Here is a 25519-nt window from a genome sequence, read left to right on the forward strand (position 1 = left end):
GTCCTTTCGGTCTGCCGGGTGTTATTGGCCTTGGAGCCTGAGGCCTGAGGTTCGACAGCGGCTGCCGGACATATCCTCGAGGCTGCATCGATATCTCACGTAGTCTGTGGATGTCTTGTCCAAGACATACATATGATGATATGGACCTCCCACGCGCAGCACGACTATCTGACCCACCCCAAGATACAGACTTCCAGCTACCGAGGTGTGCCAGCCGTGCTATATTGATCAAGTTTGAATGTCACTGCTTCACTGGCCTGTTCCGCTTGTCCACAGTGCCAGAGAGTGCACGACCTAGCTATCATTAATATTGAAACATCAACGCTCCTAGAGACTGTTTCAGGGAGAAAGGTGTTGGATGCGAAGCAGCATCACACATCTGAATAGCATCCTGTGTCGAAGCAACTCGAACGGGTCCGACAGTGGTCGAGATTGATCTCGACGCGCCTGTGGCGCGTCCGACATGTGACCGTGTGTCTCGCACTCCACCGATGGTCGCCGTGCGCGGGCTCCAAAGGCAGCATATCCATGTCTCTTGCTACCTCCGTACCGCGTGCTGCCCGGCATTCGTCAATATGGTCCACAAGAGCTGCACCAGCCCTCGCAGGCCCGAGACTGAGGATCCTGCATGAACAAGCACGTCTGAAGAGTACGCAACCCGCATACGAGGGACACATCCCACTGAACACCTTCGAGGCTGGCTTTCTCGCTGTCGGCTCCGCGCTGATGTCGCTGGCAAATCCGAGGAGAGGAGGTGCGCTGACGCTCGCGCGTCCCTGAAAAGAGTTAACATGACGGTCCCCAGACATGGTGGCTGCGTTGGGGGACGTAACCTCTGGCCCTGTGCTGCCCCGCCTTCGGGATGCCATGCTGGAGAGTCCTGAAGGAAGGAGAATTCTGAAAGGGAGGCCTCGTGTGAACTCAAGCACTGTTGACATGAACAAGCTCGCGCTGCTCCCAGAGGGGACCTTTGGTCGCGCGTACGTCACCTGGCTCGAGCGGTGTGGTGTGACCCCCGACACGCGTGAGCCGGTACGCACACTCCCCACATACAGTATATCAGTGATAGACTCACTGAGACCATCTGCAGGTGCACTACGTCGACGACCCGGAGTTGGCGTACGTCCTCCTGCGCTACCGCGAGTGCCACGACTTCTACCACTGCATCTGCAACCTGCCCGTCAACGTCGAGTCCGAGCTCGCGCTCAAGTTCTTCGAGTTCGCCAACCTCGGCCTGCCCATGGCTGGCTTCGCTGCGGCCTTCGGCCACCTCCGCCTCACCTCGGCTAAGCGCCAACGACTCTTCAGCGAGTTCGTTCCGTGGGCAGTGAAGTGCGGGAGCAGCGCGAAGAGCCTCATCACGGTGCACTGGGAAGAGCGTTGGAACCAGAACGTGGACGAGTTGAAGAGGGAGCTGGGTATCTGGGACCCCCCGGAGGCGCGCTGGAGCAGGCCACTAAGCGAGGCCAAGGCGGCTACAGAGAAGAGGCAGAAGGCTGCTGAAGCACAGTTGACGGGGCAGTCATGACCGCCCTCATCTGGCATGTAATACGTATGGTTCGTACATCTCCTGATAGCCCTCCTCATCCGCAGGTTACGCATCGCAGTATGGGGTTGCAGGTCTGTAAGAAGGGTACCCCACTAGCATTAGTATGCGAAACTAAGAGCATACAGTCTCAGGGTGTCAACGACCTTCCCGTTCGAGAATCACCAACTTCTCCCTGAACACCATCTCCAACGGACGCGCGAACACGTCCAGGTTCTCCATCAGCCCCTTCCCCCTACCCTTCACCAGCTCGCGCAATCGATGATTGATCCTCCACCCGTCAAACCCTTCTATACTTCTCACTGGCCTCCAGTAGCTAGAAGAGAAACCGGTGGGCAAGGATGAACCAGTACCGTCGCTCTCTGCGATGACGTGTGTGACCTCCTTCGATCCGCTCAGCATCTGCGGTGTGAGGTGCTCCGTTTTGTCGTATACCCAGTTCTGGTTCGGAGGCGAGACATTGAGGCCTGGTAGGAAGGGTGGCGCATGAGTGTGGAGGAAGAGGGAGGCACCGGTCTGCGCTGCTAAGTTGGATATGTGGACGTGCACTGCGAGGAGCGTGAATAGAGGTTCAGTGACGAGGCCTAGCAGCAACGCCACACCTCTAGTTTCATTGACATAGTGCGCATTGAAAATCGATAATGCGTCGCCTCCCGGGTAATTGTTCATCGACGCCAAGGTGGAGAGCGTTGTCGCAGCGAAATTGGATGCAATGAGACCCACAAACCCAATAATAGACAAACGAACGAGGAATTTGCTCTTTGGTTTGGTTATGCTACAAGCACAGCCGAAGCAGTAACAGTGCCGAATCAATCAGCAAAATTAGAATCCGGTGAACGAATGATACTCACGTCCACGCGATGCCCCTTGCAGCAGCGATGTTGAACACTGAAACGACATAGATGATGAAGCGCCACTCCTTGTGACCAAGGCAACTGAGCAGCGCTATGAAAGAGAGGTAGGGAAAGAGCATCGCGCCGATGCGCCGATCTGCGCCAATACCCAGTACAGATAGCGGGAGGCTCCATATGAGGAGTTTGGCCAGAGAGGACGTGAAGTACGTGTGCCATGGGGAGACCTAGCGTGTAGATGAGAAAGTCAGTGGTAGTACCACACCATAACAGTTTGGGCGTACACCCCACTCTGCACTCTTCCCTTCAACGACATTGAAGAATACACCATGCAACTCCGGCCACAGAGGCCACTGTTGCCAGAAGTAGGAATCAACTAGAGCTGTCAATGCTGCAGGACGTCGTAAATCTATGTTGGATATGTGCGTTGCCGCGAGACTTCTCACCTGCAGAATAAACGCCACTGATGACCCCGACTTTGAGAAGTGACGAGGGCGTCGTGTAGCCCTTGGCCAGACCTTGCAGAGCCAGAGGCGCAAGCAGCAACGCGATCTCAGAGCGGAACACAGTAGCTGTAAACGTCAGAAGAGCTATCGCGCGATGGTACGCAGTCGGCGAAGGGCGAGTAGAGTTGGATGCACGGTTCACGAGCTGGTACAAAGCGAGGTTTACTGTACGCACCAACTTGTTTTAGCTCAATGCGACTGCACAACTGAAAGGGCGTACCAGGGAACAGTGCGAACATGTTTGGCAGCGTCCTGCCCATCCAGAATGGCAAATGGAATTGGCTGATGGTGAGCGCCACGAATGCCCAGCTCACAAGACGACCGAATCGACGGGCCACGGCGCGGCGCAGGAGGCAGAATGCTATGGCATTTATGGTCGCCAAAAGCAACCGGGCTAGTATAGAGCTGGATCTGTATATATTCCAATACATCGCAGGGTTGCACGGACCTAGCACCTGAAGGTCGGCCTTCTGGGTAATCATTCCCTGCGTACCGGCCAAATACGCTAGCGGTGTAGTCCCCCATGCCAGGAGGACGCTTCCTATGAAGGTCCGCGGTACTGCTCCAGGAAAGACACGATGGTCGTACTTCAGACATGATGTTGTCATCCCGTATTATGCATGGAGGAGGAACACGTACGTTCTGAAGGGCATGAGGCTGCACGCCGTACATGAGTACATCGTGCGTTGCATGTAGATTGAAGCTCTCTTCCACTTTGGTATAGGGCGCCAGCAGTACGTGCAGCCAAGGCACGCCGACAAGATATAGGTCCAATACGAAGCTCATCGCTGCCGTCGTGGTTGCATGAAGGTTGGAAATGAAGGGTAGCGAGTTGTCAATACGTAGCGCCACCCACCGTGAGTCGTCCGCGTCAACACTACTGTGGCTGAACCAGTAGTGAAACTTGGTAGTGAAAACGGGTAGGATTCCGAGCCCAAATACGTTCAGTTTGCCCTCCAAAAATGACATAGTATTTCTAGATAGCATTTCAGTCTTGTGCATGATGCACAAGGAACGGGAATCATTGCAGACGGCTGCCAGAGAAATTCAAATGTGTCTTTTGGCGCAGTCAGGTACAGGTGTAAGTTAGTCTCCGTTGCATACCATAATAGCCGGCAAGCGTCTGTTATGTATAGTACAGGTGCCAGTATCGGGAAGTCTTGGGCAAACGGGTCTCTCGTTTTGAAGGCTGCCAAGAGCACTTTCTCGGAATCTAGAACCCTAGAGAATATTTGTGTGCGTTCTTACCATTCAATATGGATATTATATGACAGTAGTGAAAACGCGTTTTCACTACTGGTTCAGCCAGGGTAACGTCAAGGAAGCGATCCTGCTGATCGGAGACTGAATGACCATACATTTTCTGCTTGTTATTTGGATGGCTATTATAATACTGATTCTTGGTTCGTCAGGGTCTCGAGCGCTTGGTGCATGGCTAGTGCATGGTGTGGTTCGCGTGGGAGAGAGACATTTGTCGACGGGATGTGGTATACGACGCCATGCGTTTAGCTACATTTAGATTACAGTACGTGTTCCTGATCCTTTCTTTCGGTTCCTTCACTTCTCCCCTGCGTCGTCTTCGTCGCATTCGAATTCGTACGGGCTCTCGGCCGCGGATGTAATGAGTTGATCGTTTCGTAGCGTCGCGTATGGCGGGGGTAGGGAGGGTAGATGTTGGAATAGCTGTGAGTGGATGCGGCTCTCCCGACGGTGGAGTCTGGACCAGGAGACCGGGATCCGGATGCAAAATCGGCCGGGTCCGCCGGCCACGAGTCTCGTGATCCAGTGTTTGTACATCGTGGATATTTCGGCGAGTCGGCCAACTCCGGTTCGCATGATCCCGGTGGCTAGGACTACGTGTTGTCCTTCCCCAATTTGGACTATTCCTGTAGCGGCGCAAGCGCCGTCCCCGACTCCATGTGGGTGCCTGAACCGTATTATGGATGAACATCGATCGAGCAGTGAGGGTGGTGTTGATAAGATGATACAATAATCTACATAGATTTCAAACTCCGCTTTTAGTGGTACAACATAGACCTAAAGCGGAACATAAGTATCAGCATCACTACTGTATACTAATGCTGTCTCCTTCTGGGTCAGATACACCTGTGTGTTCCAGCAGTACAGTTGGTTGATCATCTGCATGTTCAGAGTTGTCATGCATAAAAGCCTCTGCAGGATGTTCTGTAAAACCTGCTGTTTCTTCTTGGAAGATTTCATCACTTTTTTGGTGAATGTCTTGGATGAATTGAGCATCAACACCAGGAAGCACACCATCATCTGGAAATTGATCTATGTTACTCTGATTCCAACAGGATCTGCTCATATAATCTGTTATGGTGCTTCAACCAAAGAAGAAAATGCCATATTTTGGCTTTTCGCACTCTGAATGTATTGCCCAGGCTTTGATTTTATGAGGTTCAACAAATACAACTGAGAGATACCCAGTGATGTCTGCAGGAGTTCTAGGAAGCACTATTGTTGTTGATATGACATTCATATCATGTGTTATGGTGTTTCCATGAAAATTTTTTGGCTGTGCAGGTTCTGAAGATCCATACAAACGGGTTACATGGGCAGTGATATGATAAATAGCACATGCCATCTCTTCAACCCACGTAAGGTCACAAAATTCAGTAAGAAGATGACCTCTATATAGATTATTTGCCAGTGCATATCTGGGCATAGCTGGTTACTTTAGGGAATTGTAGCAGTCTGAACATAGTGCTACTCTGTGATTGATAGGATCACTGCATAGCAGCCCTTTTTATCCAACATGAAGCCATCCAATTCATTTGCATACAAGAACTCATTGGAATTTTGTTGTACAATGCATGTCTGAATAATCCATGGGTCATGTACCTGCAAAACAGACATGTTATGCACTATGTTGGGGATTTGATTCATATCATAGATCTTTGTTTTCAATCTATGGGCACTGCTAGAGCACACAGAGCAGATGAGAGGATAATGCCATTGTGTTGCTTTCCAATAATTGTATGCACATTGTAGCTCAGTCTCAGTGCTAGGTATGGTAGGCCAATTCATTTCTTCACTGAGGTATGATTGCTTTAGTTGTATGCTCTTGTCTTGTCTTTTCAACCTTCTATAGTCTCTTTGATACTGAACTTGCTGCTGTTTCCTTATTTCTGGGAGTGTGTTATGGAATATTGCATTTATCACATCATCACCATAGTATGCAATTAAGATACTTTCAACAATATTGCATGGCTTTGGCACATTAGATAACATGTTGCCACTGTGTGTCACAGCTGTGAAGTATTGTTGGTACACTTCAGCAATACTCAAGTCACTGATATATTGCTTAATGGCCAATAGCTTGGAAACCAGTATTTGCATTGCTCTTGTTTTGCTCTTCATGTAGTCAGTCTAAAATATGGTGTAACAATGATCTAAAATGTCCTTGTCTAAAAGTTTCAGTTGGCTGAGAATATGAGGGTCTATATCAGGAGCTGTACTTGAATGAGCAACATCATGTGCTATACTGGAAAGCATAGGAGATTGGCATAGACATTTCAGAATCTTGCAGCCATATAATTGTATATAGTAATGCTTCAAAATTATATATCTACAGTGGAATGGTGAACTGAGCAGCAGAGAGCAGTTGCATGTTTGGCACAGGAGAACATCTGACATATTTGCCAATAACACTTTAGATGAGTTGAAATGCTGCAGTAGTTGCTTAGCCAAAGATGCTTTGGATTGTCTGATACCTTGTGTCTGATCAACACATGTACAAACAGCAGCCCATAATTCAGCTCTGGTAAGGGATTGTGATTGCTGCAGGTAATAATCATCAGTATAATAGAACCATGAAGGATTGCTATTCATGATGCCTTGGACTGTGTCATTAGGGACACTTGCAATTGTATGTGGTATGCTGTCTGGTGATGAGACTGGTATATAGTCTGCAGAATCATCTGGTAAAACTGGTAGCGGGCCTGAGACACTGTCTGGTAAAACTGGTATTGAGCCCAAGGCCCTATCTGGTAGTTGAGAAGTGGCAATACTAGTTAGTTGTTGTGACATGGAAATGGCAGCTGCTTCAGGGGGGAAGACAAGATGTGTTGAAGTGAATGTCTCGATAATAGTGGCAGGAGGCATGTTATATATGCTCGGAAAAAACCGGAGGAAGATCCGGCCGCACGAGCGGAACACAGAGCCAGGCAGAGCCTCGGTCAGACGCGAGCGCACGGCTTGCATGTGGACAGTTTCCCTATGCGGTATCGCGCGTACCGTATATGGACGAAAATCTCCCACGGCGACACGGCATCCCCGGCGCAATATCGTTTCTACTTGACAGAGCCCTCCCTCCCTTCGGGAGGAGTCGGGGATAGGGCGCGACTTCAACACCCATGTCAAGAGTCCTCCAGTGCTCTCTGGTATCCCTTCAACTTCGATCGTAATTGCGCTACGGTCGTCGGGTAGGTGGAGGATCGGGAGGGATGGGGGTGGCAAGGGTCCCAGTACTATTTGTTTGGGTTGCCTCTTCGATTCGCTGTGTGTTGTGGGCGATCGGTGGCATGATCGTTTGCCTTGTCGTTGTGGGTCGTTGGGCATGAGGGTGTTAATGCGAGTGTTCTGGAGTGATTCTGTTGGCTATTCATGAGCTAAGCATGTTGTTTTTATAGGCCTGGATGGGTGACTAGTATTGTTGTTAACGCGGACGGGCATCGCCTCTGATGCGGCTCATTGTGCTGATTGGATGAGTGCGGTGGCTCGGGCGTTCCAGAAGCTGGGGCTTAACGTAAAGACTGGGAGGTTCTCATGGGGGGATGAAGTGAGCGGTAGGGCTGTGGCATGCACTTCATGTATGTATAATCTATTACTACACTACAATGGCAGCATCCTTTCCTCTCGAGAGAACCTGTTACAAAGGAGGAGCGGAAATCACAACGGAACGTTGTCCACATGCCTATGTAACTGGGCAAAACCTTCAATTCCAATGCCTTTCTTGCTGAGGAAAGGATGGATTCGCTGTAGTGCTGCATGTACAGACGGCATTTGTTACGTCGTCACTGTATTAGTGATACTATCAGTAACCGTATTCCAGCTAAATAGACTGAACCGGTCTAGAAACTCTTCGGTTCGCCGTAAGATGTGATCCAAATGGCATTCCACAGCACAGATGCAGAGCGGAGAGTATTCATGCCCAACAATAGCAGCTCTAAGATATTGTAAGAAACACATCAACCTCGACCGTCCCAGCACCTCATTGTGGCTGGCACTCCGGTTCATGGCCATGCGGGCCCCAGTCATCCTCCTCGTCCTCATCTTCGTCCTCATCCTCCCATCCACCCTCGTCTTCGCCAAACTGCCGAGCAAACCCGGAGCGGTCAAAGAATCCTGACCCGGAGAAACGTTGGGAACGCACTTCGACGATGTCACTCTCCTCGAACGGCACCTCTTCCACGACCTCCGGACGAGGCTCCATCTCGGGCTTTTTGGGTGGCAGAAGACTCTCGAGCGCCTGACGAAGGGGCATAAGCGACAATTGAAGTCGTAGTCATTAGGTAAAGCTTACCGGTCGGTCAACCGTTTGGAGCCACTCCTCGTCCGGCATGTCGATCTCAAGCATGATGTACAGGTTACCCTTCTGGTCCGGACCTTTGTGTACGGGCATGCCCTCGTCGCGTAGGATGATACTGTCTCCAGGTTTGATGATCTTCCCTCGTGGGCTTGTCACCTGAATCCCGCGCCCGTCCAGATGTGTGATGAGTATACGGGAAAAGCCCAGTAGTGCTTCTGAGAGGGTGATGTGCACGGTTGTGAGGAGGTCGTTGCCCGATCGCTCGAACGAGTCGTGCTTCTTTGTTTTGAGCAGGAAGATGACGTCTCCTGGCGGAACCTCTGGCTATAGAGGAAAAGTCGGTAAGGTGTGGGACCTCGGTGGAAGCGGCATACCTCCTCATCGCCAGCGCCAGCGAGCACTATTCGATGCCGGTCGGGCATTCCGGGCTCAATGAAGATTTCTCGCCGGTTCTTCTCCTTGACCGTTTTCTTGCCTTTGCACTTCTTACATCTGCACATTCACGTTCAACATCAGAAGCTGCACGGCGCGTCAGTCGATGGACGTACTGATCCTTCTCCCTGAGCCTTTCGCCGCGCCCTTCGCAATCTGGACATGCCGCTCGCGACGTTGCAAAGCGACCTGCGGCGAGCTGTCGTGTGGCACGATGAGTGATTATTCGTGGTGGCGTTCTCTGTACACACCTGGGTGGTCTGCATTGTCCAACCCTTGCCCTCGCACTTCACACATTGCTTAGGTTTTGCAGAGCCCTTCGCCCCCGTCCTACGACAAGTTTGCACGCGAACATGACTGAATAAGCAGTAAACACTCACCCCTTGCACGTCCCACAGATCGCTTCCCGCTCCATGTTCATCTTCACGCTCTTCCCATTGTATAGGTCCTCCAGAGTGACTTCGAAGGGCAGTGTTGTATCCCTTCCTCGTGTTCGTCTCCTACCCGGACCGAAGTCGAAGCCGAACATGCCACTGAACATCTCTGCGAACATATCATCTTGGGGCATGCCTGGCCCTCTCGGACCTCCTTTGGATAGACCGTCCATGCCATACTCATCGTAAATCTCGCGGGTTTCTTGTCCACTCAAGATCTCGTATCTATGAAACAAGTCTTAGAGGATAGTGATAGAGTGAAGGCGGAAGACGCACGCAGCAGCCATCTCCTGGAACTTCTCTCCAGCTGTCGGGTCATCTGGATTCTGTTCGTTCGACTTCAAGATCCATACATGTGAGGAGTAGTAAAAGACGACGCACTTTATCCTGCAGTGCAATTCACATTGACGGTTAGCGTTCAGCCTTTGTGTACCTCACATAAGACATACCGGATGGTGTTCCCGGGCCTAGCAAACGTTCCCGCTCAGTAAGCCCATCGGCCACTCATCGAGTGAACGAAACATACCTTTTTGCGATAGGCTTTCTTGATTTCATCTGCGCATCCGAGTGTCAATGAGTTGTCATATGTACGAGAGGGCACGATGTATGCGTACCCTCTGTTGCTCCTGGATGTACTCCAAGTAGATCGTATAACCCCGTCTCCACAGGCACTAACAGCACGTCCGTACTCCGTATATAGCGTAGACGGGGTAAATGCTCACTATTTGGACTGTCTCAGGACGGTGGAGGAGGGTGAAGGCTGTCTGCTGTCTGACACGATCTCAGTGGCGTCTCGCTGCCGACTTCGTGCGATAGTATTGAAGGCCGGGTGACCAAGCAATAAGGGCTTCAAATCCGGTTGCGTAGGAGAGTATATATCCCAAAAGCAGGCAACAATTCGCAGGTGAAAGTGAACAGCAGGAGGAAGGGAGGAGGTGGGCGAGAAAGGAAGCCGAAATTTGTGATCGCCCCAGCCGTCGAGTCTTGAGGATGTCGCGTACCTACTTACACGCTTCGCGTCCGAGCACGTGCCCCGAGGACGCTCTTCGCCATTAATCGGGTCGCCAATCTCAGGCTCATGTTCTGATTCACCCAGAGGAGACGCACGAACGCAACTGGTCAAGAGATTAGGACGAAAATGCAAGATGCCAATGATTATACAATGATACAGTCTTTACAGTCACAGGACAGCTCGTACGTGTACGTGAATGCTATGCCACACAACATGACGCGGACATTGTTTTCCTACCGCTTCTCCCTGACGTAGAAGTGCAGGATCAGGTAGCTGATGATTGTGAACGAGCCGAAGAAAATGCCAAGCAGGGCGATATCCGGCCACCAAAAAGACTGGCAGAAAACAAATCAGTACGCCCGTTGAGGAGTAAGCAAGGCTGGAAGAACTAACCTGTGATTGCAGTCCGAACGTTGACAAGATGGCCGCAGCTGGCACATCAATGTCCACGCCGTACTGCGTAGGTTAAATTAATCAATAGTCTTGGACATGAGCAATGTCGTCTTGCATACCTTGGTCTCTCTCAGCTGCAAGTACCGCAACTCGTTTACGGCCAACGCTTCGTAAGCGGCATGGAAGAAAGAGCAGACGTTGAGCCATTCCCACCGCTTCCCGAGGGTCTGTCGGTTGATCAAAAGTCCGGCAAACAGCAAGCTGGTGAGGTCATCAGCGCCATAAGTTCAGGTATTCGGAGTGAATCAACGTACTTGAAGAGCATGATGAGTGTGCCGACAAGGCTAGCTACGCTAGTGCTCGCAAAGGCGATTGACAACAGCAGGATTACGCTCGCCGTAGTCAAGTTGAAGAGCACAAGCACCAGGATGAACTTCCAGAAGGTTGCAACTTCAGGTACTAGACCGATGAGACCGTAGACGATGCCACCGTACACGAGCGGTGGGACAACACGCAACGGCAGGATATCGAACAGTACCTGGGCAGACGTTGTGTCAGACGAACTACAGACACACCAAATGATATTTGGCTTACCTTCGAGGCGAAGTACGTCAGCGGAGAGTAATAGCCGTTGGCACTGATGATACAGTGAATTAGGCAGACACAACATGTGGATGAGACAGTACATACCGTTCCCGCATGAAGAGGAGCCTCTCATTGGCAAATAGACTCAAGCTAGACAGACAAGAGAAGCCGAAGAGCGCGAGCGTGAAGAAGAAGAATCCAAGTCGATTCTGGAAGCCCGCGATGTCGTTGCTGAAGCAGAGTGAGCAACTGATCATACAGTCATCAGCACTGAGCTTCACTCACGATAGATGGTGGAAGAAGAATCCGCTCATGACTATACGCGGGTCAGCATTCAATGACGACAGCGCTCCGGAGCCGACTTACGTGCGACCAAAACTGCAGCGATATAGTGCGCAGCCAGCAGAGCAGGATCCCGGTACAAGTTCTTGAACGCCCTCCCGCTCAGGATGCGGAACTGTGTCCCCCAGCTAGCACGCTTGCGTCCTCTCGTGATGCTCGTCTCCAGCGCCGCATCAGGTAGCTGATTCGAGGCGCTCTGCGGGGCGTTGGCGGTCGACGCTACGTCAGCAATCTCCTCTTTCAGCGAGGCATTGATGTCGCTGTCAGCGAATGAGTCTACCAATGCCTGCAAACGAGGCGCTAGGGGACCCTCGCCAGACAACGCATTCGGCGAGATGGCTTGCAGCAGCTGCGACGTCTTCTTCCTAACGTAGCCAGAGGCAGAGCCTGCAACAGAGCTCGCGCGCGGCTGCAGCTCAGTCTCTTCAGTGGAGCTCGATGTCTTGGAGTGTCCAGAGGTAGAACCGCCATTGAATCCACGCTCTTCGTCGTTGACATTCGTCGCCTCCGAGGTAGACAACTCCGTCGGGGGACTCTCCAACGAACGAGGCTCCATGCTAGCATGCATCGTCAGGTCAACTAGGATAGGCGTCAGTAGCTAGAGGGTATTCCAGCAGCGATGATGAACGCACTCAGATAATCGGCGATGTTGAAACCAGGCGGACAAGGGTGCCCAATCGCCTCAAGATATTCCCCGCACTTGTCTGCATCGCCGGAGTAAATCATCTTGCCTTGCGCAAGTACGAGCAACCTATCGAAAAGAGACACGATATTGCTGCGCGGCTGGTGAATCGTGAACACTACCGTGCGATTGTAATTCCTTGCAAGCGTCACTAAGCTGGAGACGACGCTGAGTGCATTGTAGGCATCCAATCCTTAGAAGTGATCAGCTTTAGTATCGACAGACCTCCCAGGGATGGGCGACATACCACTCGTCGGCTCGTCCAGGAATAGAATAGAAGGACTGGTGACGAGTTCGCAAGCAATTGAGACCCTGCGCTTCTCACCTCCTGAGATGGATCGGCGACCTCAGATAGGATAGTCTGAATCAGCCATGCATCCGTGTCGCAAGCCACAACCAAGACCTACCAGAATCGCCAATCCGCGAATCCTTGATCGCAAGGATACCCAGCTCATGCATCGTCTCGAGCGTCCTGAACTTCTTTGCTTCGAGACTCATTTCCCGCGGCAGCCTCAGCAGCGCAGAGTACAGCACGGTCTCGTACACAGTTAACGTGCTCATCAGCGTGTCTTCCTGGTCCACGAAGCCCATCATCTTCTTGAAGTCCTCATCCGCAACTTCCCGGCCGTTGACGAGTGTGCGCCCACTGACAACGCCGCGCTTGTTCTTGCGCGCGAGGATGTCGAGGAATGTTGACTTACCCGCGCCCGAGGCACCCATGATCGCCATGAGCTGACCTGGCTTGACCGTGCCCGAGATGGAGTCGAGGATCGTGCGATTACCGAGCGCGTAGGAGATGCCCGAGAAGTGCAGGGAGGCGGGGACGTGCTCAGACATCAATCTCGCAGTCTCGTTCTCGGGCAGGCGGATGCCGCCGAAATCACCTGAGCGTGTCCTCCCCGCGTACCAAAAGACTGAAAACGATGTGAGCCTTCGGATGGAACCTTGGCGAAGAGCACTTACTTGCTGTTGCGATGATAACAAAGAGACCGGCACCTGCAGCGCTCAATGCAATGAAGCGACTGTTGTCCGGCTTAGGCGGAGGCTTCGCACAGTGTCAGAGCGCAATCCTTTTGTGTGACTAGCGGGCTCTCCTACCTCATAGCCAGGCACCTGGGAGTAGTGCAAGCATTCTCCGCCATCGCACTGAAGGGTGATGTAACGATCACCGAACATAGTGTCTATCAGTTCGTTCATAGCGGGTTCCTCGAACTGACAACCTTGACCCGTCTTGCAACTGAAGGAAGCAGGACCCTTGATCTCCTCCTTCAAGAAGTCCGAGATATCTGCGACGCATACACTGAGTGTATGCTCTACACATTGGTGTGGTATAACTCACCGACACTCCCGTTCTCTCCACAGATAAACCGGCCGGGAACGCATTTGCACTTGATGCTGTCGCATGAGTAGCGAGTAGTGTTGCTATCGTAACCCGTCTCCATTCCCATTGCGCACTGGTCCAGCGCGCAGTAGAACGATTCCTCCTGCGCGGTCCAGAACTGGAACTGGCAAGAGGCTGCAGCCTGGTTGCAGCTGAATGTGATCTCGGGGGGACGATCCGGGAGCATATCGATGATTTTGCGGTCTATTGGGAAGTCATGAATTATGCGCAGGATGTTCGCGTGCGTTACACGTACTCGTCACTGCGCATATTTGGTGGTTCTCAAAGACGGTCACGCCTCCTTTGTAGCAAGTCATGTTGTTGATCTCCTCCCCATCCTCAAGGGGCCTGCCAGCAAGTGGAAACCCAACACATGCGTCATCTGTCTTGCACACTGGGAGCCATGAGCGCGCGCGCCGGAGACCTCAGGAGAGACGAAGCGTACCATTGCAGTTTGCACCACCCCATCCATCCTTGCAATCACACTTCTGGCCCGGATCTCGCTGCCTTCGCCTGTCCCCGTCGGCCAAAGAGTCGCACTCTGCTCAAGAGGTGAACTCCGGCGTTGTTCCGAGGTATGGTGGGACGTACGTGGTGTCAAGCAGTCAATCCCCGCCCATCCTGGCGGACATTTGCACTGTCCATCGTATGCTGAGCACTCTCCAAACTGACCACAATCAAACGCATCCAGCTGGCAATTGAAGCATGGTGGGCATTTCTCTGTTAGGACCTGAGCAGTGAGCGGGATGTTACGCGTTGCGGCTGTAAGACGTACCTGGTCGCGTGTTCGCTACAGCTAATGGCTAACACATCCTATGTCAGGGTAAGTGTGATTCCGCAATACCTGACCACGTACCGACAAATCGTATTCATACGCAGAGAAGCTACTACGAAGTGTTGATCGGTTCTGAGCTCCGTGGGCCGATGAGGTCAGTGAGAGTAGTGCAAGCAGCGCGGGCAGGGCCATCCCGCGGCGCCTGAATGAAGCCATTGCGAAGACCGTTGACCACACTCTGAGGTGCTGGCGGCGCTGTTGTGAGATGTGGAGGCTGCTGGGCGAGCACGGTCGTCGCTGCGGTCACTCGTGCCTGCCATGCCACCGGGGAAGCTTAGCTCCGTTTGTAGGGCGGATGTGACGTAGCTTAGTCGGCATTCATTCTCCGAAAGCATCCACTAACAGACGCACTTGACTGATTATTACTCCGCTAGGAGCTTACTTACTCGCTGAACTCGCTCAATTTGGGCAGCTTGGGACAGCTTCGCGGTCGCTCTGCGGTAGTGTCCACGAAGCACCTTTTATATCACCACTTCCAAAGGTTGTCGGCACATCTCTCTGGGCAACCTTCACCCGGTCCAGCTCTTACGGCACCCAATCAACCGTCACAACATGAGATTGGGGAAGGGGTTTAGTCCTGTCGCACTCTAAGGGATGATCAAGTCCCGGAGAGAAGTATACGCGACATGGACTGGTATTCCTCCGACAATGCACTCTGCGGGTTAAGTACGATTGAACAGTGTTCGATTCTTCTGGTAGCATTCGATCCGTCGCTGCCCGGTTTACGCATCCGGTTGCAGGCAGCCTGTCGTCAGACAAATGGGTTCCATGACGGCGGCTTCTATGGGCATAGCAAAGCCTTCTTCCGTTCGTTCAAGTTTCAACTTCCACGACGATGACCTCGGTTTCGACGCAACGACATCAATTGACGGAGCCGACGAAAACTTTACTGCGCTGAATCGTCACAGTACGAGGACTCGTCGAGGAGGAGATGGAGACGACGTACCTCCCAACCAGCGACTCTACGCCACAGGTACGCAACATGATACGCGCGGGATGTCCGTTTGGCCCATCCTTCGCTATGGCGATCGCCAACTGCCCAAAATGCAGTCGTCATAGTTGTTGGACCCCGTCGTATCCATGGTCAACTACTCACTGATTCACGAATCACTCTGGGTTCACCGAGTTTTGGTGCGACTCCGAGCGAATTCCGGTGCATCCATACGGACATAGGGCGGGAGCGAGTCGCCACTTCAAATGCATGTCGTCGACTATCAGTGTCTGACTGCAGTGGTCCGTGACAGCGGTAGTGGCCTCGGAGGGCGATGATGTGTTCCTGCTGACCATTCGGCAGCCGTGACAAGGACACACGAAAGCTCAGGGAGGCTTCCACGGCCATGCTTCGAATGGAGGCCAACGTGGACCACTGTGTGCCGGTCACGGAAATTTGGAGCAGGCCCTCCTCGCCGCGGCCACAGGAGTTCGGTACAACCATCTAGCTTGTGAGTGACTTATATCGGGATGAGAGTGCAGACGTTGGTTGGACAGTCTATGGGAAAAGGTCTGCACAGCGTCGACCGCCCATTGGCTGCCGACTGATTCCGGTCTCATTCAAGAAGAAATCGACAGACGAGTGACTGGTGGCGCATGCTGATGAAGACGCTTCGGAGGGGGTCGTGCGCAACGACTACATCCACCCGCAGCACCTAGTGTTCTGAGCACCAAGACATGGCGCATCGTACGACGAGTCCCAATGCGCACCCGTCGCCTCAGGGAGGCCTAGTAGGGAGCCTGGATAAAGGGGAGACTGGGCGAGGCGAGCTGGACCGGACGCGGGAGACGTTGAGTTTGGCGCCGAAGGGACGACCGCCATCGGCCGGCGGCGGGCGCCTGAATCAGCGCCATCACGTGGTCAAAGGACGGAAAGTGGTCTGACATTTCCTGCCAATCGCCGCATAAAAGACTTGGGCGGGGCGCCGCCGCTTCCCCGTCGTCCTCGTCGTCCTTGCGGTCGTCGTCGCTGTCCTGCCGTCGCCGCCGTATACCACCGACCACCCAAAAGCGACGCTGCCATGGATCTCGTGCTCGGCATCTGCGACGACTATGTCCTGGACAAGTTATGGGCAACCGTGCTGCCTGCAACGGCATTCGCCTCATCACCCAGCGCGGCGTACCTCCAGGCATCCATGAACGCCTCATCACTGCCTGTCCTTACGGATACGGGGAAGTGGTCCCAGTTCCTCTCGTACATTCCCCGTCCACCGCTGCCCACTCCTGATGAGCTAGCGCCGATCGGACCGTCTCTCGCGTCCGCCTGGCCACGCGATTACATCCCTCGCCAGATCATCTCCCTCTTCGCCCTCACACTGGTCGGCATTCACGTCCTCTACTTCCTCTTCGCATGGCTGTCGTACAAGTTCGTCTTCAACCATGAGATGATGAAGCACCCGCGCTTCCTCAAGGACCAAGTCAAGCTCGAGATTCAGCTCAGCTTGAGGTCGTTCCCTGGCATGATCATCCTTACCCTGCCGTGGTTTATGGCGGAGGTCAGGGGCTACTCGAAGCTGTACTCGAGCGTGGACGAGTACGGTTGGCCATACTTCTTCTTCTCCATCGCCTGGTACGTCCATGCGCTGCCATTCCTATGCCCTTCTGACCCGCTCCGTACAGGTTCCTCGTCTTTACCGACTACGGTATCTACTGGATCCACCGGTGGGAACATAACCCGATGTGGTACAAATGGCTGCACAAGCCGCACCACAAGTGGGTCGTGCCAACGCCGTTCGCCTCGCACGCCTTCCACCCGCTCGACGGCTACTTCCAGTCCATTCCGTACCACTTCTTCATCTACGTCTTCCCGCTCCACCGCCTTCTCTACCTCGGCCTCTTCGTCTTCGTCAACTTCTGGTCCATCCTCATCCACGACTCGGACATGATCACCGGGCATCCACTGGAGAAGGTCATCAACGGGCCCGCTCACCACACGCTGCACCACCTCTACTTCACCGTCAACTACGGGCAGTACTTCACGTGGGCGGACCGCATGGGCAGCTCGTACAGGCAACCCCTAAGTGAGCTGGACCCGCTCAAGGAGGTGCAAGAGCACCTGGCGAGCAAGGAGAAGGAGGCTCCGGGCAAGCAGCTGTGAGCTGAGTTCGGAGAGTGTCTGTGCTGTATCTATTACTACTTAGTTGACATGCCTACTACTGGTCGGCGGGAGGGATAGGGATATAGAATCGATGTAATGGTCAGGAAGACCACGCTAATGACAGTGCTGTACTCGGACTGCACTACGACTGCTAAATGACGTCCCGACTGTGCTGTGGTACTCTCCCGCCTGTACAATAATCTACACTGTAATCTTACTTCGACCCGTGTTGTCTGTAGGACAACATGGCCTTCACTCGGACACATTCGGAAAACAAGAATACGATCGCGGACATCAAGTGCTACATACTGTATGAAAACATGGTCGATGACGCTATGTACGAATCAACGACTGTCTTCCTCCTTCCGTCACCGGTCTCCGATGCTCCAGCGTTCTACCGCTTCGTCGGCTTCCTCTTGACCTCATCGTCTTTACATGCGTGCAACATGAGCTTGTTCGGGTGTCCCTGCGTCATTCCAGAGTGACCCTTCGACCAATCGTACGAAACCGCGTAGGCGAATATCGAGCCCGTGCGGTTGAAGCCGGTCGCAGGGACCGGACCCGGCGCGGGGTCAAAGGCTATATGAGATGTAAGGTTAGGCGGTCGTCTTGCTGTGGACAAATGTAGCTTACTCTTGAGACGCGTGCGCGCGTCCTTGTCCCAGAAGTTAATCGTACCGTCAGATCCTGCGAGACGGATCAATCCGTCATCTCTGAGAGGAGAGCGCTTGCTACCGACCACATGTGGAGAACGTCCCATGGACGGGATGAAATGTGATGTCGTTCACAGCATAGACAAGGGACTGATCCTTGTTCGCTGGGTTTGCGTCTTTGCGATGACACTTGAACGAGAAGTTATTCCTCGTTGAGACCAGGTAAGTCAGATGAGCGCAACTATAACTTCGAAGCCAACATACGAAGCATCTTTGTCTTCGACATATCTGTATGCACCAAGTGCGTAAGCTCAAGAACCTACTTCTCACTGTTGATCATCAAATACGCACTGAATAGCAACGCGGCCCTCGACACTCCCAACAGCGAACCCATTCGCAGCGGGGAAGCAAGACACTACCCTAGTTTGCCATTTCAATGGCGACATCATGGTCTGTCGGGACAGAATTAGGATCGCCCGACCAGACCAAATACCGGGCGGACTGAACAGACCTTGAACGGGGTCGTCGGGTTGGTGAGGTTGAATATTTGGATGTGGCGCTCTGCTGTGCCGACGACCATGAGAGGGTATGCAACGTCAAGGGTGTAACATCTTTCAGGCAGTTGGACTGTCGATACAGGGGCCTGCGCCCGGAGGTCCCAGTACTACACGTCGTTGATGTTCTAGTACGCCACTGAGAACGCAGTCGAGGTGCAGCTCACCTTTATTGTCTTGTCCCAGCTGCCAGTGACGAGCACGCCACCCTGCGGCGACTCGATCCAGCGTACGCACTTGACGGGCGCGTCGTGCACCGCGACTTGCGACGACTGGCCCGTCGTAACGTCGAACTGCCGCGCTGCGTTGTCTGCGCCTCCGGAGAGAATTTTGGTGCCATCCTTAGAATCCGGAGGTCGCGTTGAACGAGCGCACGAGCGAGGTAGCAATGACAGGAGTATACCTTGTTCCAGCACACACTCAATACAGGCCCTTGATGCGTGTACATCGCCTTCCCTTGCGTTTGCCCAGTCGGGCCGACCTCGTATATCCGGACCTAGCGGCGCGGGTGCAACACGCGTTCAGTACGCGTAGAGGTCAACACGGGTACGATTGCTACCCACCTCATTGTTCCAGCTTCCGACTGCGAGGTAATCCGCCTGACTGGAGAACGACAAACAAGAAATAGAGTCTGTCGGCGGGTCGGCAACTTCGATATCTTTCTCGTTGGTCGACGTATTGGGAGCGGTAGATGAGCTGGCCGTGTTAAAAAAGGACATATTGCGCTGTCCCCGCGGCGAGAGATGGGAGAGAAGCGGAGGAGAAAGTGACGAGGACCAAGCAGTGCGCGTCTTGTTCACAAGACGTTCGACTCTTGTGCCACAGTCCCCGGCGCCTTTCCAAATCCGGCAAGTGCGATCATGCATGCTTCCACCAAGCGCCCGCTCTACATAATAACGGAGGCCAAAGGTACGCTCACGTCCAAGTTTCCATAGCACTCGCAGACCACCTAATCGAGGAGAAGAGGCCAGCTAAAGCAGGCTTTATACACATTGCGGGAAATGTAAGGTAAACAGGATCTACACACAGAAATAGGGATTATTATTAAGTTAAAGAATGTCCAGCCGAGTCCCGACGGCCGTTGTCCGGTCCTGGGGGTCAAGGCAGACTATCGTCCAGGTCCGTGCGGACTGCAATGAAAAGTGGGAAGGTACGACTCCGCATCCTCATCATCGCTCGAATCATTGTCTGATAACTCGGTCAATTCGCCACGGTCGTCCCAGTCGTAGTCGTAGGGGCGGGTGGAACGTGGCTTGGAAGGCGGGCTAAGGATGGGCGAAAGAGGAGACAGGGTACTCCTGTGCCGAGACACGGATGAAGGAACCGGTGTTAAAGGTGATGAAGGCGGAGAGGGCTCGGGCGTAACCAATGCAGGTCTCTTGGGCTTCGGGACGGGGGTAGTGATGAGTACCACAGGCCGAGGTGGAATGCGGATCTTCAGCCCACTCTTAGGCTTAGACGATCGTTTGCTCTCCTTCGCGGGGACGGGTAACACATCATCACCGCCACTCTTCGACTTCCTTGCCTTGCCAGCTGGCTTCTTCATCGACACCGGGGTCGGCGGCGTCACCTTGTGCTTCTTGGCAGACCCCTCCCCCGCCGACGACGACGGCGTCTTGCGCTTCTTCGCGCTCCCGCTACTCCTCTGCGGATCCACGCCGACGCTCATATGCGCCTCGAGCTTCGCCGCAAGAGCGGCCTCCTCCCTCCGCCGCTTCCGCTCCGCCGCCTCCTCCTTCGCCCGCAGCTCACGGTCCATCTCCTCCAGCATCAGCTGCGCAAACTCCTGCGCATCGCCGCGGATCCACACATCGAACACACCCTCCCACTCGCGCGTCGGCACGGGGAAGTCGAGGTTCAGGTACACCGCGCGTATCGGGGCCTCCTCATCATCAACCGGCGACCGGCGGGGTGACGGCGTCGGCGTGGCGAGGCCCATGACCGACGTCGCCTCGCTCGCCGGTGCGTCGCGTGCGTGCACGGCCTTCGAGAACTCCCTCACGATCCGCTTCGTCCCCGGCACTCTCAGACTCGTCCCAACGACCAGCAGCAGGTCCGCGCCCGCCCGGCCCTTCCCCTTCGAGCTTCCGATCAGGTCGCGCCGCACGACGTCGCCCACCTCCTCGCCGTCCTTGTGCATCTCGTTGTACAGCACAACGCTCGGCCGCAGCTTGCCCACTCCGCGTGAGCGCTTCCCGACCAGCTGCCGTGTCTCCTCCAGCGCCGAGCATTCCGGGCAGTACGGCGGCCTGCCCTCGCTCAGCGCGGGCAGGTAGTCGCGCAGCGGGAATGAGTGCGTGCAAATCTGGCAGTGCATCTGCTGGAGCGTGCCGTGAAGTGGAATGCACCGCGGGGTCTCGATCGGCGGTGTCGGTAGCCGGTTCTGCGGCGGCTCGACGACGGTGGAGGGGCCAGCCTCGCTCTGCGCGTCTGTCTTGGGTTTGCATAGGCGCGGTTTATTCCGCTTCGCATCGGACTCCGGGACGCCAAAGGTGAGTCCGCTTTTCTGCTCGAGCGCATCGATATTCTGCGTGTACACGCGGAGGAGCCGGCGCCGCTCGTCAAGAGCGCGCAGGAGGTGGTGGAAGGAGGTCGGGAGGGCGACTTCGGAAAGTTCTGCAAGCTGGGCAATCATCTGGCAGAACATGGACGTCGTGCCCTCGGCCTGTGAGGAACTCTTTAGCACATGTTCGACCATGGTTGAACAAAATAACCCATGAGACACTTGTGAGAAGGGAACGGAACCAGACTTTACGTACACCGGATGAACCTTGTGAAGAAAGCTGGCTGTCCATACCACGGTTACGAGTTGCAGGACACGGCTGGGTACCACATAGGGCGGATAGTATCCGTCGTCAAGGTCTCGGTGCAAAGACGATCCACACAAACACGGCCTGTCGCGGAACGCACCAACGCACCAAACTAGGTTCTGCGCCTGGCACACAGCACGAAGAGCGGGATGAGGCTTGACGTACGAGGCTACCCCACGCAGGGCCATGCGCCGACAGTTACGAGAAACACCCGACAAATGGCACGATGCGAGACATTGATCTAGTTTCAATGTGGATGGCCGAGGGCCTCAAGTTGATCCCATCCTAACGAGACCGCTGGTCGCATGCATCGTCTGACCATCCGGACGTTGAGGTGTCACATACAGATGCATGGTGCACCAGGTCGGCGACACTGGGCATGCTAGGGGGCTAGGAGCGAAGGCCGGACGAAAGTGAGCTTGAACGTCAGCTTGAGACCTAACCCCCCACCCATAGTCAGGAGTCCTGCCGAAGGGCACATGATACGAGACAGTCTCAGCACCACTTCTCAGAATAAACGGAAACCAGAGGGGAGTCGTTGATCAATCGTACCAGCGGCGACGGGCAGCAGTGCGATCAACTCGCAGAGTTGCAACTAACGCCTCGCAGAGTTGCAACTGAGGCCCTATACCGTTGCAAACAGAGCCGGTCAACAGAACTCCCATGTTCCCAAGTCAGGAACAAGCTCTGTCAATGCACTCGGGCCATCACCAGATTCAACCAAGGCTAGCCCCTTATGCTGGCGAGACGAACCGCACGGATCCAGCGTGCGATGCAAGGCAGCATCATAGCGGAACTGAATGCTGACGGATTTTACAGCACTCACATTGAATACGGATGCATCAAATAAATCTCTTCCCGAGCTCAGCATCGGGTTGTCTTTCTTCAGCGTCTGGAAAAGGCCGTCAGACGAGCGGAAGTCTGGTATGCCAGCCTGCACGGAGATACCAGCCCCTACACGGATGCCACGCATCAGCAACGACCTCGAGCGCACTCGCGCTCACAGCACGCACCGCAGACGACGGCGATGCGCCGCGCCTTCATGATCGTCTTGATGACCTTGCTGAGGTGTGCGGCTGGCTGGGCCGTGGGCACGAGGAAGGCGGGGGCGTGGGGGACGGGCGACGACGCCTCCAGGGGGAGGAAGACCGTCATCGGGTGCGGTGTTGCGCGCGTGGGCGTGTGGGGGCAGCGGGCGGGGAGAGGGGCTCGTGGCGGCGCGGTGCAGGCGTTGCGTTCGTGCACACCGGTGGCTCGGCCCAAGTCCGGGCAGATTGAGATGAGATCGGTGGCTGAGATGGGCGCCACCAACTATCAAGTAGCCTCGTTTGCACACCGCTAGCCTCTTGTACCGCTTCCACCACCAATTTGGTCCATTTGTATACAAGCCATCTCTCAGAGTCCTGCTGCATCTTGTCGCTTGTGCGTGCAACTACGTGCAGAAATCAGCACCGTTCAAACCTCAGTCGGTCTCTTCCGACGTTAGCGGCGGCGGCACAATGCACTGCACATGGTGTCTCGAAACGCTCAGGCTGGCGCGCTCGAAAAGTGCATGAAACAACGCAAACCGCCGGGGTGTCGACTAGTTGGGAGGCCGTTATGTTACTGCATGTAGTCGACCGAGCCGTCAGCAGGTTCATACGAATTTAGGCTGTTTGTGAGTACTTCAGTGCTGCGTGTGTTTAGCGGCTACCGACGCACTGGGCTGGGGTGGAACAGCGTTATGATCGTTCAGATTGGTCTTTCGACGTTGCAAGGGTGCGATCTTTGGGAGGGAACGACGTTCTCGCCTCACATGAGTCGCGTGGTGGTTCGATTCAATACAGAACTCCAAGGGCAAATTGCGACAATACTACAACAGTAACCACAGGTCCGACTTTAATGTACAATCCTTATGCTGAATAGCTTCTCCTCAGCTTCCTCTCCGTCGTCGTCTGGCTATATGCGCACTCAGCGCCCCGTAGCCGAGCCAACCTCGATGTCCTGGCCAGCATTCGAGATGCCGGTCTCGTCGAACGCCCTGTCGAGGTCTCTTTCCTGACGGAAGGCATCGACTTTCTTGCCTCGCGTGTAACCGCTGGCATTGCGCTCGTCACCCGTCGCGGAGCCCAGCAGGTCGTTCACTTCGCCTACACGCACTCGTCAGCGTATGCGTCAGGTCGGAATGCAGGCGAAAACGCGCCTTTGGGGATGCGGCCGGTTGCCTCCGACCGCTCGGTCTCGAAGTCCTCCTTCCCGTAATCACGGAAGGTGGCCTGGTTGTTCGCACCGCGAGCACCGACGGGGTGCAGCTCGGGGTTGGTGCTCTCGTCGAACGCAGCGTTGTCGGGGCGGGCGTCCGCCTGGGGGTTGTAGGAGAGGTTGTCGACGCCACGCTCGCCGGGCGGGAGGTTGTACGGTCCCTTTGAAGCTGGCATGATGTCTAGCTTATTCGATGATGAGGGCGGTGAAGAAGTGCGGATGCGTCTTTTGGGCGAAAGGTGGGGACGCGCCGCGAACGAGGCTAGGTTTATATGTGTCGCGCGGCGGGTGGGGACTCGTCACGACGCACAGCGGGGTGTGGCGGGCGCGACGTCAGTCGGTCGTCACCAAATCAAGCAGGGATGTCTATGTATGGCGCGATCCTGCCCAAATTCGGAAGGGGGGCGTAGCGATTCGCCGCCTCCACTGATGGTGACCGCAGGAGTGACGCAATCATATTCCTCTACGCTGCCCGACGTTCATCCCCGTTGGCTTGGCCGCCTCGCACGTGCATTCTTCTCGACGGTGCTCGTGGTGTGGTCATCAAGATGCAGCCACGTCGCGTACTTACTCGGGATTGTAGGCTTGTATCATAGCCAAATCAGGATGGCTTGTCACTTGTGTCAATGGTGGTGAGTTTCTTATATGTCCCACATCCTCGGGTGTGGTTCATTCAGATAACTGGTAGAAACAGGCAAATCAACTCTGCTGATTATCGGCGTGCACGCAATAGCGAACAATGCGACTTCCTATACAAGTCATGTCTCTTTCCCAATGTGCGATCCTCCTTCGAGTATCGTCAAAGCTCGTTCTCGCCACTAACATCGACCGATTCAGCGTTGTGCTCTGTGCACATCGTCGACGTCCAGACTCCACACGTCGTGCGCTACCTACCGGTACCGATCCACGCCTTCACGACGCCAGCTCGATCGTCCGTCGCCGCCAGCCGAATACAAACTTACCGCCCTCAAACCGCAGGCCACACCTCTTTCACAGTGTCGCAAATTTTGTCGAGTTGCGTCAAACGACTTATCCTCGTCTAGAGGCCGCACTCTGCCAGCAGCAGGATTCGCTGGTTGGATGTACCAGTGAGACGTACTTACTCCCCATGCCAGTGCTGCCGGCGGACCAATGGAGTTGGACACTGCACTGGAACACTTCCCAATAGCTTCTTTTGGCCACACTGCTCTGAATTGCGTGGTACAGGTATGCAACTTCGACGGAGCAAACGGACAACCTGAAGTTCAGATGTTCTTGCGCTCGCCGCTCTAGGGTATCGGGTATTGACGACTTCACAGTCCATACTCTCCAACGGCCGACTGGCCTAATGGTTAAGGCGTCAGTTTCCGGCTAAGGAAAGTTAGCTGAAGATTCTGGGTTCGAATCCCAGGTTGGTCGATTAGGATATGACCGGTTCTAGGTTATCGCCTAATATTTTTTGTTACTTACTGTGGATTTTGCATGTCCGGTTGATTGCTAGCCTCCGAGTACTCTGCCGTTGCTTCGGGAATTTATCTTCCTTGTTCAACAGCGCTGTCATCCAATGGCCTGCTTCTTTTTCTCGTGATGGGCAACAACCTCGAGCTCGCTCAGACATGGTGTCTAGTCACTCCAGCACAAAGG

General features: G+C 54.3%; 9 protein-coding genes and 1 non-coding gene across 10 annotated transcripts; 3 read left to right on the forward strand and 7 right to left on the reverse strand.

Moving 5' to 3' along the window:
• Positions 1 to 484: 484 nt before the first annotated feature.
• C8Q71DRAFT_296906 (ubiquinone biosynthesis protein COQ4 mitochondrial) lies at positions 485 to 1548 on the forward strand. Its single transcript, XM_047917632.1, has 3 exons — positions 485 to 754; positions 806 to 1032; positions 1091 to 1548. Exons 1-3 carry the CDS (start codon positions 529 to 531, stop codon positions 1526 to 1528), a joined length of 891 nt encoding a protein of 296 aa, XP_047774767.1. The 5' UTR covers positions 485 to 528; the 3' UTR covers positions 1529 to 1548.
• On the reverse strand, positions 1458 to 3806 carry C8Q71DRAFT_296949 (Alg9-like mannosyltransferase family-domain-containing protein). Its single transcript, XM_047917633.1, has 7 exons — positions 3543 to 3806; positions 3352 to 3490; positions 3124 to 3297; positions 2844 to 3068; positions 2682 to 2788; positions 2398 to 2624; positions 1458 to 2321 (listed from the first exon to the last, which is right to left on the reverse strand). The coding sequence occupies exons 1-7, from the start codon at positions 3687 to 3689 to the stop codon at positions 1685 to 1687; spliced, it is 1656 nt and encodes a 551-aa protein (XP_047774768.1). The 5' UTR covers positions 3690 to 3806; the 3' UTR covers positions 1458 to 1684.
• Positions 3807 to 7840: 4034 nt separating this feature from the next.
• Positions 7841 to 10317, reverse strand: C8Q71DRAFT_781854 (DnaJ-domain-containing protein). The gene is made up of 12 exons (XM_047924895.1): positions 10043 to 10317; positions 9935 to 9991; positions 9847 to 9875; positions 9770 to 9787; positions 9702 to 9707; positions 9597 to 9646; positions 9267 to 9545; positions 9138 to 9216; positions 9003 to 9085; positions 8829 to 8946; positions 8449 to 8778; positions 7841 to 8394 (listed from the first exon to the last, which is right to left on the reverse strand). Coding segments are annotated over exons 1-12 (1308 nt in total). The 5' UTR covers positions 10044 to 10317; the 3' UTR covers positions 7841 to 8136.
• Positions 10318 to 10447: 130 nt separating this feature from the next.
• On the reverse strand, positions 10448 to 14813 carry C8Q71DRAFT_781859 (uncharacterized protein). Its single transcript, XM_047924896.1, has 19 exons — positions 14572 to 14813; positions 14491 to 14518; positions 14307 to 14435; positions 14161 to 14256; positions 13972 to 14109; positions 13674 to 13919; positions 13433 to 13620; positions 13298 to 13379; positions 12742 to 13248; positions 12582 to 12680; positions 12285 to 12527; positions 11677 to 12231; positions 11596 to 11626; positions 11416 to 11541; positions 11320 to 11362; positions 11040 to 11263; positions 10845 to 10986; positions 10726 to 10788; positions 10448 to 10667 (listed from the first exon to the last, which is right to left on the reverse strand). Exons 1-19 carry the CDS (start codon positions 14704 to 14706, stop codon positions 10566 to 10568), a joined length of 3177 nt encoding a protein of 1058 aa, XP_047774770.1. The 5' UTR covers positions 14707 to 14813; the 3' UTR covers positions 10448 to 10565.
• A 47-nt stretch (positions 14814 to 14860) lies between these two features.
• C8Q71DRAFT_781866 (uncharacterized protein) lies at positions 14861 to 16421 on the reverse strand. Its single transcript, XM_047924897.1, has 3 exons — positions 15647 to 16421; positions 15497 to 15585; positions 14861 to 15444 (listed from the first exon to the last, which is right to left on the reverse strand). Exons 1-3 carry the CDS (start codon positions 15983 to 15985, stop codon positions 15273 to 15275), a joined length of 600 nt encoding a protein of 199 aa, XP_047774771.1. The 5' UTR covers positions 15986 to 16421; the 3' UTR covers positions 14861 to 15272.
• On the forward strand, positions 16302 to 17835 carry C8Q71DRAFT_297348 (uncharacterized protein). The gene is made up of 2 exons (XM_047917635.1): positions 16302 to 17110; positions 17161 to 17835. Exons 1-2 carry the CDS (start codon positions 16563 to 16565, stop codon positions 17636 to 17638), a joined length of 1026 nt encoding a protein of 341 aa, XP_047774772.1. The 5' UTR covers positions 16302 to 16562; the 3' UTR covers positions 17639 to 17835.
• On the reverse strand, positions 17730 to 19638 carry C8Q71DRAFT_297260 (Poly(A)+ RNA export protein). Its single transcript, XM_047917634.1, has 9 exons — positions 19409 to 19638; positions 19249 to 19341; positions 19013 to 19186; positions 18803 to 18955; positions 18643 to 18743; positions 18556 to 18579; positions 18378 to 18499; positions 18272 to 18325; positions 17730 to 18217 (listed from the first exon to the last, which is right to left on the reverse strand). The coding sequence occupies exons 1-9, from the start codon at positions 19562 to 19564 to the stop codon at positions 18033 to 18035; spliced, it is 1062 nt and encodes a 353-aa protein (XP_047774773.1). The 5' UTR covers positions 19565 to 19638; the 3' UTR covers positions 17730 to 18032.
• Positions 19639 to 19716: 78 nt separating this feature from the next.
• On the reverse strand, positions 19717 to 22890 carry C8Q71DRAFT_781872 (DHS-like NAD/FAD-binding domain-containing protein). Its single transcript, XM_047924898.1, has 5 exons — positions 22670 to 22890; positions 22482 to 22610; positions 20069 to 21510; positions 19910 to 19995; positions 19717 to 19853 (listed from the first exon to the last, which is right to left on the reverse strand). Exons 1-4 carry the CDS (start codon positions 22808 to 22810, stop codon positions 19944 to 19946), a joined length of 1764 nt encoding a protein of 587 aa, XP_047774774.1. The 5' UTR covers positions 22811 to 22890; the 3' UTR covers positions 19717 to 19853; positions 19910 to 19943.
• Positions 22891 to 23356: 466 nt separating this feature from the next.
• On the reverse strand, positions 23357 to 24072 carry C8Q71DRAFT_881868 (uncharacterized protein; the record flags this gene model as incomplete). Its single annotated transcript, XM_047928490.1, has 2 exons — positions 23357 to 23784; positions 23838 to 24072. The coding sequence occupies 2 exons, from the start codon at positions 24070 to 24072 to the stop codon at positions 23606 to 23608; spliced, it is 414 nt and encodes a 137-aa protein (XP_047774775.1). The 3' UTR covers positions 23357 to 23605.
• Positions 24073 to 25209: 1137 nt separating this feature from the next.
• Positions 25210 to 25294, forward strand: C8Q71DRAFT_t137. The gene has a single exon. It is a non-coding gene; the product is annotated as a tRNA-Arg (tRNA).
• Positions 25295 to 25519: the final 225 nt, after the last annotated feature.

Source organism: Rhodofomes roseus (assembly GCF_022264815.1).
Source record: "Rhodofomes roseus strain CIRM-BRFM 1785 chromosome Unknown C8Q71scaffold_25, whole genome shotgun sequence".
NCBI classification, from domain to species: domain Eukaryota; kingdom Fungi; phylum Basidiomycota; class Agaricomycetes; order Polyporales; family Fomitopsidaceae; genus Rhodofomes; species Rhodofomes roseus.